The following is a 14,227-nucleotide window of genomic DNA, read 5'->3' on the forward strand; positions in this document are numbered from 1 at the left end:
AGCCTGCATCGCATCAACAGCCTGTACCACTGCAGAAGCCTGGCCCACACCAACAGCCTGGCCAACTTCTGTCATCAGGAGCTACAACATCGGCTGCAGAGCAGTCAGAGCATGTGAAGGACAGTGAAAATCTCACACCAACTCCTGGAATGGAGGCACAGGTGTTCTGGGCCAATTCACCTATCGGCTTCATTCCTACATCATCCACTGCCACAAGCTGTGCCCATGCACCAACTGCCACTACGAGTGCTGCAACTGCAACTGCAACTACCAGCGTTCGTACCCTGAGGAGCAACACACCAGTAGCTCCAGAAATCAGCTTGCCCATGGTGGAAGTGGCCGGCCCTGAAGGAAGCATGTTAGTGCACAGACCATGGACTAGCGCTGACATAGCTGACTTTGCCCACACTCTTCCAGACATCACTGTATCGGGAAAGACATTCGATGCCAACCTTCTGGCCTTCTGCCAGGAGTACAGACCCACTGGAGCTGAGATTCGTCGCATCCTGGCCAAACGTCTTGCACCTTGTGAACACCAAAAGCTGGCTAGACAATTGCCTGATGTGACACTTGCTCTCAAACACAAAGACTGGACAAACAACTTAAATGATGGATTCGTTACCGCAGTGAGGGCGCTTGTCACCCACCTCGAAACTGCGTTCCCTGATAAAGTCTGTATGATTAAAGTCACTACATGCAAACAACAACCAGAGGAATCAGTTGATGACTTTGTTCACCGCCTCACCACCGCATACAACACACACGGAGGAGTTCATCCTCCCCCTGAAGAAGTGGGAGGACTCATCTGTTCAACGTCAGGTTCCACCCTCCCGGGCACTCTCGTCAGACTGACTAGAGGAGGAGCCCAGCGAAGGTTTCCGTTCACATGATGACGTAGACGGTACCGCACAGACACACACACACACGCTCACACTTGGTACATGTTCAATTGATTCAAATTCATCCTTATCTGCTTGCAATGAAGACTTGCTTTCTGCTCAAAACATCCCACAGAGTGATTTTGAAAAGAATAACAAACAGCTAAATGACAACTGCTGCATGACTTTACAGTCAAATGGTTTCAAACAATTTCCCGAGTTTGCTCTAACAGTTGAAGGTGAACGTATGGTGTTTTTAGTAGACTCAGGAGCAACAAATTCGATAATAAAATCTTCCATGTTTTTCAATCCACCTAAAATGAGTGGGCGATTTGTGCACACTATAGGTTCGTCTGGCCAGACAATAAAAGAAAAACTTACTGTTCCTCTGTCTTGCACAACATCAGACGGCAAGACACTCAAACATTCATTTTTGCTTTCAAACTTATGCCCAGTTAATCTATTAGGAAGAGATCTCATGTGTAGTTCAGGTATTTCACTGATTTCCACTCCGGAGGGAGTGCAGGTCACTGTGGTGGAAATTTTTCCATAAAGAAGCAGATGAGAGAGTTGTCCTTTTGTGCGATTTATTGAAATAATAAAGAAAGGATAAAATAAAAATAATGGGGAAAGCAAATAAAAAGCATGGATGTTGATCGTGCACATCAACAAACCAAAAGCCAGCTGGGGAGATCAGTGCACACACCACGGACGTATAATGCAAAGAGCCCACGATCCTCAAGTTGCTTCTGCCTTTTAACCTTTTTCCCTGGACCTGGTGGAATCTCCTTATCACACTGTGGGTGAAGATGTTCATATTACACAGGGAATAAACAAGGCTACAGCCTTGGGTCTGGTGAGGCATCAGACAGAAAGGAGCCAGAGCCCAGGGTTAAAAGGCAGACTCAGGCCATGAACAATCGGTCACCTTGAGAGGGAGATAGATTGTCTGTCTGAGAATGTTCAGTTCTGGGTCTAATCAACAAGTACAGAATGCATGGTCACTATACAGAGTCAGAAATGAACACAAAAGCATTAAAGTACAATTTTTCCATTACAGTCACAACCACGGACAATGTAAATAATTATTCCTTTGTTTGTGTTAATTTCAGCTCAGAGCCGCTGCTCTACTCTTATCAGTGGCTGCTGAAAGGAGAGGCTGTAACTGAGGCCCTCATACAGGCTGCTCGACAGCTTGTTTCCTCACAGAATACGACCTTTAGAGACGCATCTGACCTGTCTTGTACAGCACATGTGTCCACTGGTCCTGATGAGGAGTTTGAAAAAGCATGGTTACGCACACATGCGGACAAACTAACCTCAACCTCTCTGTTTTGGGATGAACATAGGGTCTGCGCTTGCGATTTCTCTCACTAATGAGCAAGAGAGATTTGTTGGGTGCTTAATCTACAGATCCACATGTCCTTCTGTCAAAACATGACGGACACAGATGGCAGGACTTGGGTCCTTTCGTGGACAGATGTCAACTGGCAAACGACTTCCGACCCGTATGCGATGTATTCACCTACTTTGCATGCTTACAAAAAACTTTTTCTGTCTAACTTTCATGCGCAGCGTACAGTGCACTTGGTACCTCAACATTCCACACACACTCCACACCACATGTTTTTGTCGGAGGACGCTCTGACGCAGTATCCAGCCTTACAGGAAGTTCCAGCTTCCCTGTGGGCCACACACAAATATGATGTAGGTTTGATCAAAGGGTGTGACCCAGTGGTCATCACGCCAAAATCTGACTACAGACCATGCAAACAGCAATACCCTTTAAAGAGAGAAGCAATTGAAGAAATAACACCGGTGTTTAACTCTCTTTTGAAAGCAGGAGTCATCGTCCCATGTGACAACTCTCCAGTGAGGACTCCACTCCTCCCGGTTAAGAAAATCAGAGACAAAGGACAGCCAACAGAATGGAGGTTTGTCCAGGATCTGCAAGCAGTAAATGCGGCGGTCCAACCACGCGCGCCTACGGTACCGAACCCCTACACCATTCTTTCTCAGGTTCCGCCCAAGGCAAATTTTTTTTCAGTAATTGATTTGGCCAATGCCTTTTTCAGCGTGCCCGTCCACAAAGACAGTCAATTCTGGTTTGCTTTTGAATTTAACGGAAAGTCATACACCTTTACCAGACTGTGTCAGGGATATTCAGAAAGCCCTACAATCTACAATATGGCACTGAAAGACAGCCTGGATGATCTTGTCTTGTTCCCAGGCACCGCCCTGCTGCAGTATGTTGACGACTTGATGATCTGCAGTGAGGATCAGGAAACTTGCGCAGCGGACACGATCAAGCTGCTGAAACACCTGCAGGCCACAAAGCAAGTCTGTCTAAATTATAGTTCGTTCAGACTGAAGTTACCTTCCTAGGTCACATCATTACCGCTGAAGGGAAATCCATTTCACCTAAAAGAGCTGAAGCTATTCAGAACCTGCCTAAACCATGCACATACAAACAGCTTATGTCCTTTTTAGGCATGCGCTCTTATTGCAGGAATTTCATTCCTAACTGCGCCGTCTTGGAGGCTCCGCTTAGAGCTCTGATGCAGACATCTTCTGCATCCACCACCCGCCTCACGTGGAAATCTGAGGCTGAACAGGCGTTCACTGACCTCAAACTAGCTCTTCAGTCGGCTCCTACTTTGGGTCTGCCTGACCCTACGCGACCTTTCACTCAAACAGTGGATGAGAAATCAGGTTGTATGACCTCTGTCCTTCTACAGGATCACGGAGGGCGTCCACGCCCTGTAGCCTATTTCTCTGCTAAGCTTGACCCAGTCGCTGCGGGGCTCCCACGATGCCTCCGAGCAGTGGCTGCGGCAGAGAAAGCCATGCTGGCATCACGTGACATTGTTGGCTATTCTGATGTCACCCTGCAGGTTCCTCATGCCATGTCTTTGATCCTTTTGGATCTTTTCTTTCTACAGCCCGATGGCTTAGATACAACACCATCTTACTGGAAATGCCAAACATCACTGTCAAAAGGTGCAATGTGCTTAACCCAGCCACTTTGTTTCCAGGCCCTGACGATGGCGAGCCTCACAACTGTGTTTCGGTCTTGAACCAGGTCTGCACTCCGCGCCCAGATCTATCGGAGGTGCCAATTCCTAACTGTGACCTCGTTCTCTTTTTTGATGGCTCCGCCTCTAGAGACCCTGCTTCGGGCAACTGTCAGGTTGGATATGCAGTCTGCACCTCTCATACTGTTTTACAGTCTGGCGCTTTGCTAGGACATTACTCTGCTCAGGCTGCGGAGTTGATTGCACTGACCGAAGCCTGTAAATTGGCTGAAGGGAAGTCTGCTACTATCTACACAGACTCCAAATACGCTTTTGGCGTCACGCATGACTTTGGTGCTCTGTGGAAACACAGAAAGTTTTTGAAATCTGATGGCAAACCTATCTTGCATCATGATAAGGTTGCTGATCTGCTCGACGCAATTCTGTTACCAGCTGCAATTGCTGTATGTAAGTGCCCCGCACACACTGGGGGCACTGATCCCATCTCTGCTGGAAACGCACGCGCTGATGCTGCTGCAAAGGCAGCTGCCCGACTTCCCCTTCCCTTTGCTCCCTGCCTCTTATCCTCCTCCTCTACCCAACCTCCCTCTCCTCCCTCGGCTCTCCCTGATCTTCAGACATTCTCTACCCCACAGGAACGCAAGCTCTGGCTGACGAATGGCGCCACCAGTAGCCATGGCGTTTGATATGGGCCCAACGGCAAACCTTGCCTATCTAAACACTTTTTCCCTTATTTCGCGAAGTTGACGTATGGATTAGACCATGTATCAAAGGGGGGAATGTTAGATGCTCTTACAAAACATTGGTACACTAAGGGATTTTCAATCTATGCACAAAAATACTGTGAAGCATGTATGACATGCGCCCAACACAACCCAGGTAAGACGATTGCCAAACCACTGGCAGCTCACCCACCACCGGAACAGGCGTTTGACCATTTAATGCTGGACTTCATCGAACTAACGCCAGCAGAAGGTAAAAAGTATTGTTTAGTGATTGTTGATATGTGGTCAAAATGGGTGGAGGCCTTCCCAGCTAAACATGCTAACAGCCATGCAGTCACCAAAGCCTTGCTGACAGAAATAATACCCAGATGGGGGATTCCATCTAAAATCATCAGTGACAACGGCTTACACTTTGCAAACCAAGCCCTAGAGGAAGTGGGAAAGTTTCTGAACATTGACATCAGAAAGCACTGCTCTTACCACCCCCAAAGCGGAGGGGCGGTAGAGAGAGAGAGAATGGCACTTTGAAAAACAAACTGGCCAAATGCTGCTCAGAGACTGGTCTCAAGTGGACTCAGGCTTCTCCCATTGTGCTCTCATACATGAGAATGAGGAGAAGGATGAGAACAAACCTCAGCCCGTATGAGATCCTATTTGGTTACCTCCTATGATGGGACTCCACCCTGAGACTGAGACTAGGATTTTACCACCTACTGAAATGTGCGAAGACGCAATGCTACAGTACTGTAAGAACTTATCCTCTGTTCTGTCTCAAATCTCCAAACAGGTGAAAGCGGCTCTGCCCAAACAGGCGACAGAACCACTGCACATCATTCAACCAGGAGACTGGGTGATCATTAAGGAGCTTCGCAGGAAGCACTGGAACTCAAAGCGGTGGCAAGGTCCCTTCCAAGTCCTTCTGACGACCAACACGGCTGCGAAGATCGCAGAAAGAGCGACTTGGATACACTCCAGCCACTGCAGGAAGGTCCCGGATCCGACAGACGACCCTCCATCTACATCTACACCACACGGAGAAAACCACCACTGACGAAAAGAACTGAGAAGGACGACCCTCGCTGTGCTCACACACGCACTGAGACGAGGCTGCGTTGACCGTTCAGCTAAAGGTATGAGCCAAGCGCCGCCTGAAGCTGCGCCGGTGAATCACACTATCAGACCATACATCTACACACACGCTCCTGAGAAAACACACACACGAGCAGCCTCGAGTTGCTGATGCTGGACGACGTGTAGACTCTTCACATCACGGGAGTGACAGTGACTCAGACGACATTGGGAGGAAACCTGGCGGTGATAACGAATCCCAGGTGTCCCTGTGATCAGCTGATCATAACCTGAAGAACCCCAACGAACTGTCAAGGTGTCAACAAACAGGTTGGAAACAATCTAACGCTACTGTTCAACAGGAAGAAGAAGACATTGATTGTGACCCTGTTGTTTTTGATATGTTACTTTAATATTTGCTCTAAATTATGTGGTTGATTTACATGTATACCTCTTTGTGATTTCAGCCACTATTTTTAAACAAAGCATTTTATGCTTCCACTTGATTAACACTTACACACAAATTTTTATCTTCCACTGACACAAAATGACATTCACCAGACGAAAAACGATAAAAATGATTGTCATATCAACCATTGCGGTGACATGTGTGACCTTCCCGTACTTCTGGAGAACTCACACACTTGTTCACTATAGATCCAAACGCGACATTAAGGACCCTAAAGCCTGGCAGCTTGCCCAAAACTACGTAAATCAGAACCCCACAGGGAACTTATGGTTAGTGTACCTCAACTTCTAAAACCCTCACAAACAATTCATGTGTAGCATGTGCTGTCGCCAGACCCGATCTCATGGCTGTGCCCACTCCCTTTAACAGTAGTGAGTGTTACAACGAGCGACAACTGTACAATAAGGACACCGGGTGTAGAAACACTGCGGACCCCAGCGCTCCGAGATGTGATCCGGCTTGCAAAATGTGCGCCTTGCACAATCTGGGCAAGGGTATGGAGATGTACAGTCCCGTCACACATAAGAAAGTTGAGGTGGCCGATATCAAGGTAACAAAAAAGGAGCCCGCGGCTCCCTTGTGTTACACGGTGTGTACCATGTGTCAGTTCGAATGCTTCACCTCCAGCCTCGACGGAGGAATAGATGTAGGCCACTTCCCCAATTGCCACTTGACATGGGACGTCTCCAACGCACACGGGCTTAAACCTGAAGACCAGGTGATTCGGTTTGCGATTCCAACTCACACCGATGCTGCCCCTTTACCCTCATATACATATAGGATCAATAATGTCTCACACGTTGCCCCATCCTCTACCGACTTAGTCCAGCAAAGGAAGCCCTTGTCCGACATGTGGTGGCTCTGCAGGGATCACCCCAGGGTCACCTTACCAACCAATTGGACCGGCACCTGTACTCAGGTAGTGTTCCTCACAGGGGGAATACACCTTTTGCCCTCAGCTCCACAGAAACACTCACGCACCAGGCGCAAGGCTCCAGGAGGTTCCTTGGATCCTGACCTTTACATAGATGCAATAGGCGTACCAAGAGGAGTGCCGGAGGAGTTTAAGGCTCGCAACGAGCATGCGGCGGGGTGGACGAGTGCTATTCCCTTTATGGGCCCCATAATAGAGGTTAACAAGAATTCGGCCTGGATTAACTACCTTTATTACAATCAACAGCGTTTCATCAACAAAACTGCGGGCGTTATGAGAAGCATGTCTGGGCAGCTGGCTCCTACGTCTCAGATGACTTGGCAGAATAGAATGGCCCTGGACATGTTGCTAGCGGAGAAAGGAGGTGTCTGCGTTATGTTTGGAGAAGCGTGCTGTACTTTTATCCCCAACAACACTGATTCTAATGGTACTGTGACAAAGGCTATCGAGGGCCTTGAGAGTCTTAGAGATGAATGGGCTAGAAACTCCGGCGTAGATCCGTCCCCTTGGCGCTGGCTAGACCAAACTTTTGGAAAATGGAAATCAGTTTTTATGTCGGCATAAGTCTCGCTTATCATCTTCATGGCTGTGATCATGTTGCTTGGTTGTTGTGTTATTCCTCCTATTAGGGGTCTCATCATGCGCGTGATATCAGCGGCGCTTTTGTACCAAATGACACAATGCACTACATTCAGGAATCCGGACACCGGTTCACTCATTAATTCTGATGCTGACTCTGTAGAAGATGATGTTGACGTTGATAACGAGGACCACAAAGATGACTCAGATGATGATGGTAGTGACACAGAGACTGTCTCCACAATAGTTTAAATCAACATATAACCCTCTTCCCATTTTTGCTTGACTGAACATGATCTGATTGGTTATAGGCTTATGTCCCTGTCTTTCCAAAAGCTCATACACAAGGGTTATTCTAGTATAACTACCCACAAAAACAGCTTATAATCTTTTATCCCTACGCCATTTACATTTTTATAAGCAATACATTAAACGAATCATTTTTAAAGAATCCTTTATTACTACAAAATGAATGCCACGATTGACAATTTTTACCCTTTTAATGTTTGATTAATGTGTAATCAAAAGGGGGGAAATGTAATAGAAAAATTGTACTTTAATGCTTCTTGTGTTCATTTCTGACTCTGCATAGTGACCATGCATTCTGTACTTGTTGATTAGACCCAGAACTGAACATTCTCAGACAGACAATCTATCTCTCTCAAGGTGACCGATTGTTCATGGCCTGAGTCTGCCTTTTAACCCTGGGCCCTGGCTCCTTTCTCTCTGATGCCTCACCAGACCCAAGGCTGTAGCCTTGTGTATTCCCTGTGTAATATGAACATCTTCACCCACAGTGTGATAAGGAGATTCCACCAGGTCCAGGGAAAAAGGTTAAAAGGCAGAAGCAACTTGAGGATCGTGGTCTCTTTGCATCACGCCTTCGTGGTGTGTGCACTGATCTCCCCAGCTGGTTTTCTTTTTTTTATTTGCTTTCCCCATTATTTTTATTTTTTCCTTTCTTTATTATTTCAATAAATCGCACAAAAGGACAACTCTCTCATCTGCTTCTTTATGGGAAATTTCCACCACACTGACTGACTGCTCAGACATGTGACACCATACAGTGAGCAGACCAGACGTATGTCATGAACCTGGGCTGTTCCTGTGCTTTTGTGGTTGGCCATGTTCATTTCCTGTTTTATTTTGGTAGTGTTTCCGGTTTCTGTTCTGTTGTGTCTTTTGCCTACTTTACGTTTCTGATCACGTGTCCTGTCAGCTGTCTCCACTCAGTAATTAGTTTCCTGCGTTTAAACTCCAGTACACATCTGTGCCACCATCTATCGTGGTGTAATGTTGTAGATTAGCAAACAAAATGTATGCATCATTGTGCTGACACAATACATTTACTGTTAAAACCATCTTGCTACAGCCTAATTAGATGGAACACAAACATAAGTGCATATTTTTTACAACTGATTCTGGGTAAGCGAGTGTGATATTGTGCTTATTGAACAGTCTAATTGCAGCAAAGAGCAAAGATCTCCTTCCCATGACAAGGGTGGATCAGTCTGTCACAGAAGCTGCTCCCCAGATCAGACGGTGTGTCCTGCAGTGGGTGAAAGTCAAGGTCCAGGATAGATGTTGGCTTTGCCAGGACTCTTCTGTCACCCACCTCCTGTATTGCAGACAGAACACAGCCCAGGACAGAGCTGACCTCTGAACTACCATGTTACTTTTTTGTCAGTCTATATACCTGTTTCAAGTAAAATAGTTTTCTGCAACCAGATACAGGGTAATTTGGCATAGACACAGTTCTAAATAGTTTTTTTAGTTATTGCCAGATAGGTATGTTAAAGCACACATTTTCCAGTTTTAACAGCAGCTGCGTTAACTGGTACAGTATATTAAACCCTTACCATGCTGTTGTACTGTACCTGGTGTGGAGTTTGCATGTTCTCCCCATGTTTGCGTGGGTTCTCTCCGGGTTCTCCGGCTTCCTCCCACAGTCCAAAGACGTGCATTAGGTTGATTGGCCTCTCTCCATTGCCCATAAATGTGAGTGTGTGTGAATGGTTGTATGTCTCTGTGTTGCCCTGCGATGGACTGGCGACCTGTCCAGGGTGTACCCTGCCTCTCGCCCATAGCTCCAGCACCCCCGTGACCCCACATTAGGGAATAAGCGGCTTAGAAAATGGATGGATGGATATCCATGCTGTGTTTGTTTGTATTTCGTGAACTCAATCTAAGGCATTACTCGATTAAAGAGTGATACTGGAGTTATAAATATTACCTTATGGCAGTGGAAATTCAGTTCCACAGGATTTCAGATTACGATCAGACCACCTCCAAGAAAGAAGTTACAGCAATTCAGCTCTACAGTTTGTTTAGTGGTCTCACATGGACATGTACAGTAAGATACAGAACTGAGTTCATTTTAAAGCCTAGAGTTTGTTGTGCAGTCATTCAACTTGAACTGAATGTTAATAGAAGATCATAAATTTGTAGGGCAATTCATAAAAGGTTTTCATTGGATGCAAGCCTCGATATGCTGTAAACATATTTAAAAGGTCCCTGCACATGCAAAATTCACTTTTTGGACATTCTGGTACATTTATATGACTCCCTGGTTCATGTTAAGACACTCCTGGTGTGTTAGAAGTACACTCCCTACTTATTTCACATTTTGCGAGTTTATCCAATCAGGTTCAAGAACCATCGGTTTCAAATTTGGCGGACTATGTACGTCTGCATTCTATTAACCATTCACAGAACCAGCTTCGGCCCCACCCAGACAAACCTGGACCCCTAAATGTACCTGCAACATTGTGTTTCAGTCTCTCACTATGCACTGTAGCATAGTAGGTGGCGGTAATGCACCTTTCAGTTGGTTGCCACCTGCTATTTAAAAGACAAACGAAGAAGAAATCACTCAATGTGACACAAACTGACATGGGGCAATTAGAGTTCAGAAAGTGCTCCGTTCTTGGTTGTTCCAAGCATCGCAGCCTTTTCATTTTACCAGCGGAGCAAGAAAGGAGAACTTTATGTATTAATTTTCTTGCAAATGGACCGGTGCCAGCACCGCTGCCTAAATGCTTCATGTGGACACCATGGGGCTGGGCTTGAGGTTGAAGAAGTGCTCTGTTCCTACAAGACGTGATCCACTTGCTGCTTCCCAAACGTAAGTACATGCTTGATACTTATTTGATATGTACTCCAGAAGTTTCTTTGGTTATAATCTAGCTTCCATCCTGTGTAAGGAATGCTAATGGCTAGAACAGTTGATGCTAACAGCGACAGATAGAGACAGTGTTGCAAGGTGCTGCCACACAATTTGGATGAATCCAAGCCTCTCCAGCATTTGTCTGGTTCGAATCGTATGATATATGGTACTGAGGTCATTCACGTAGCTCACATTTTAGCCGTCATGTTAGCCGCTAGCCTCCACATGACGTTCAGTACTTGGGTTTGGCTGCGATAGTAAGTTGTGAGAGTCAGCTGTGTGTCTAATTACTACCGAGCCTGTCGTGTGTACGTCGTAGACCAAGTAGACCTGTGAATTTGGGTTATGGCAAGTTCTATCTAAGTTTAACATGTATGTTGTTGCTGTCTTCTCGTATGTGTTGCTTATCTAGTCAGCTAATTGTAAATGTTACTGGGTTTTTTTTATACAGGCTGGCGCATCCCAGCTACCGAAACGCGAGGAGGTTGCTTCTCAAACTGACGCCACTGCAGGCTGTGGGCACACAGTTACCATGTAGAAGAGTTTTTGCTCACCTCAGGAGCAAAGGTATGTACATTTATGTATGTACAAGGCATTTTGGATTTCACATTTAAGTAGTTGTAGTATTCATAATCTAATATAAATAATTGTCTATATATTTACTCTGTATGCAGTTGGCCAACTTATTTTCATATTTTAGTCCGTTTATGGGTAATTTGTAATTTGTAATTCTTGTGTTATGGTACAGATTATTTGGAAAAGCTGATAGGGACCATCTTCAATAAAGTCCTGCTGGACCCAGATCGTTATGTGGAGGACCTTATTAACATTCCTGTCCCACCGGCCCTCTGAGCAGAATTTGAGCAACCTGACAGAAAGGAGGTCATTAATGCCATGCCAAGATTTAACAAACCATCACTATAAAAGCTAAGTTGAAAACGTGTTTGCTCCAAACACCATTACAACTGATCTTACTACCTCTATATATTGTTTACACAGTGAAGGTGGTGAGATACATAGAAAATACTGGACATTTCATTAATCTACTATTCTATTCTCTTTACCTTCTAGAGGAAAAAAGCTGCACCCTCCATGTGTACAGCAGCTGCACTACTTCCGAAACGCGATAAAGACAAGAAAGATTCTCATATCTCCCCAGCCAACTGCTCATGACTGTACCTGTTCCCCTCCAGAAATTATGCTTTCAACATAACTATGAATTCTACCCATTCATTTTGTGGTGTGTTTACCCTACTTCCTTTCATTAATCCATCAGGCTACTCCACCTGCACATTAAACTGTGAAGGTAATTTATCCAGCATTATAGTGCTGGTGCATTGGTTGACAATAAAGTTGGCTTTGACTATTGCTGTTTAACTGAACTATTTATAGGGGAAAACAGCCAAATGTTTTATAATATTTCAACTTTTATTGAAGTATTGCCATGAAAACAGTAATTTAGTTATTTCAAGTCCAACATAGGTGCATTGTCCCTCAGGAAACACTGCCTTGATCCACAAGACCAGGGAAGATGGGATGACAACTTGGACTCTTAGCCCTAGATGTCCCCAGCACCAGCTAACATGACTTCTCTAGGCTAGATACCTGCAATGACTTGAAATACACACAAACATAGTACTGTCAAAAAAAGAAAACTACATTTCTATTACTGTAGTTATATATTAGCACTTGATATATCATACACTAAAAGTAATTAAAAAATATATTAGGTCGATATGTATTTAGAACCAAAACTATGTTTGTAAACCAGAGTTCCCAGGTACGTTATGATTTATCTGTAAATAGTAAAATGTTCTAAAATTGAATGAATTTCTGAGATACTGATTTATTCCATGCGTGTGTAATTGTCTGATATACTGTATATTAAATGTGTTCTGTAATGAATACACATTCAATCATACTGGCTCCAGTCCTGGATCATCAACCTTACATGACAGTAGGTTTGGCAACTGGTTCAGGCGTCTTGAGGTAAGATTTATCAAAGTTTTAATTTTTAATACCATGTCACATTAATAAAAGTATTAAACACATGCAATATCTTGACAGCAACAGTTGCTGTCACACCATGCCTCTGTAGGCAGCTGAAGACCCCATTGTGGAGAAATTATTTTGACACAGCAGCAGCACGAGAAGGAAAAAGTAGTAAAAATTAGTTTATATTAGTTTATCGAGCTCTGCTCCCAAACAGGCTGTAGTCGTGTTATGAATAATCTGGTAATTAATTCAGGCTGCTTATTGGCAACCATTAGTTTTAGCGTTAGCAGCTGCTAATCAAGTTACGTATTATATAAATCAATAAATTAAATTAAATGTGAAATTGCCAGTTAGACGTACCCTGCGCTAGTCGAAGTGTAACCACTTCAACAGCCTCCCATTCGACTTCAGAGTCAGATTTTGAATCAAACGTATGGTTGAACTCTACTACGAGGACGAGTTAGCCAGTTTTGCTGTTAGAATGGATTCAATGACCGTGACGTTTGATCCCCTTGGCGGATCATGGCTATGCGCTTCCTCAAAGGGGTGTGGCCATCAACTTCACTTGCGACACACCCCTAAAACAGAGTGCTGTGGACGAGAGCTTAAAACACACGTTTTCAGACGGCCGTGTGGGCGATTTACAGATTTTTTTGGCATGAAAAGTTACAGACACCTTACTGAGACATCAAGGTCCAATTCTTTACCATTGTGGAGCATGAAAAAAGCGTGTGTATGGACCTTTAACAATAAATATTCGGACACCCAAACCGAAACTGAAAGAAGCAGGACTCAGTGGGATGGAGTCTACTCTTTAATAAGATGAGGGAAGAGCGATTTTTTTAGGACTTTGGGGACCTGAAGAGCTGTTTGGCTACTGAACAAGGCACTTAGACAAGTTTCAGCTCAGTATATAAGCTGCGCCATACAGTGCAGTACTTAGTTTGGCCTCAATAAAAAGTAAGTCCATCTACCAAACAATCCGTGAGTTAGAGATCCTTGCGGATTCAGTTCACCAAGCATTTAAACAGTTTTATTTCCGGTTTCTATCCAAGCACCAACCACGTTATTCGGTCTCCATGCAGCTGTAGATGGCAGCGACGGTTGAATAGGACCCGTCTCCAACAAAACCCTTCCTTAAATAGCCCTTAATATTTTAATTAGCACAGCATAACCCTGTTTTTAGCTTGCAGGTAAAAACAGGAAGTGAAAGTTTGACGGACTTAGCTTGTGACCGATCAGAAACAAGACCTGGTCCCTACCCTTTCCATAATGTTGAAATGTTGGTGTGTTTTCTGTTAATGTCGTTGTGTTTTTTGTTAATGTCGCTGTGTTTTCTGTTAATGTCGTCGTGTTTTCTGTTAATGTTGGTGTGTTT

At 44.7% G+C, this 14,227-nt stretch overlaps 1 protein-coding gene across 5 annotated transcripts; it reads left to right on the forward strand.

Annotated features, from left to right (window-relative positions):
* The first annotated feature begins 813 nt into the window (after positions 1-813).
* LOC129603021 (uncharacterized) lies at positions 814-9,297 on the forward strand. 5 transcript variants are annotated; one of them, XM_055502477.1, is made up of 2 exons: positions 1,602-2,867; positions 5,426-9,297. In XM_055502477.1, exon 2 carries the CDS (start codon positions 6,519-6,521, stop codon positions 7,671-7,673), a length of 1,155 nt encoding a protein of 384 aa, XP_055358452.1. In that variant the 5' UTR covers positions 1,602-2,867; positions 5,426-6,518; the 3' UTR covers positions 7,674-9,297. The 5 variants fall into 4 exon arrangements, with proteins under 5 accessions (XP_055358454.1, XP_055358452.1, XP_055358456.1 ...); XM_055502479.1 differs by lacking the exon at positions 1,602-2,867 and adding an exon at positions 814-901; XM_055502480.1 differs by having other exon boundaries at positions 1,602-2,812.
* Positions 9,298-14,227: the final 4,930 nt, after the last annotated feature.

Source organism: Betta splendens, chromosome 15 (assembly GCF_900634795.4).
Source record: "Betta splendens chromosome 15, fBetSpl5.4, whole genome shotgun sequence".
NCBI classification, from domain to species: Eukaryota; Metazoa; Chordata; class Actinopteri; order Anabantiformes; family Osphronemidae; genus Betta; species Betta splendens.

Coding starts and splice junctions, on each gene's coding strand:
- LOC129603021 (XM_055502479.1), top strand. CDS start 6,519: ATGGCTGTGCCCACTCCCTTTAACAGTAGTGAGTGTTACAACGAGCGA.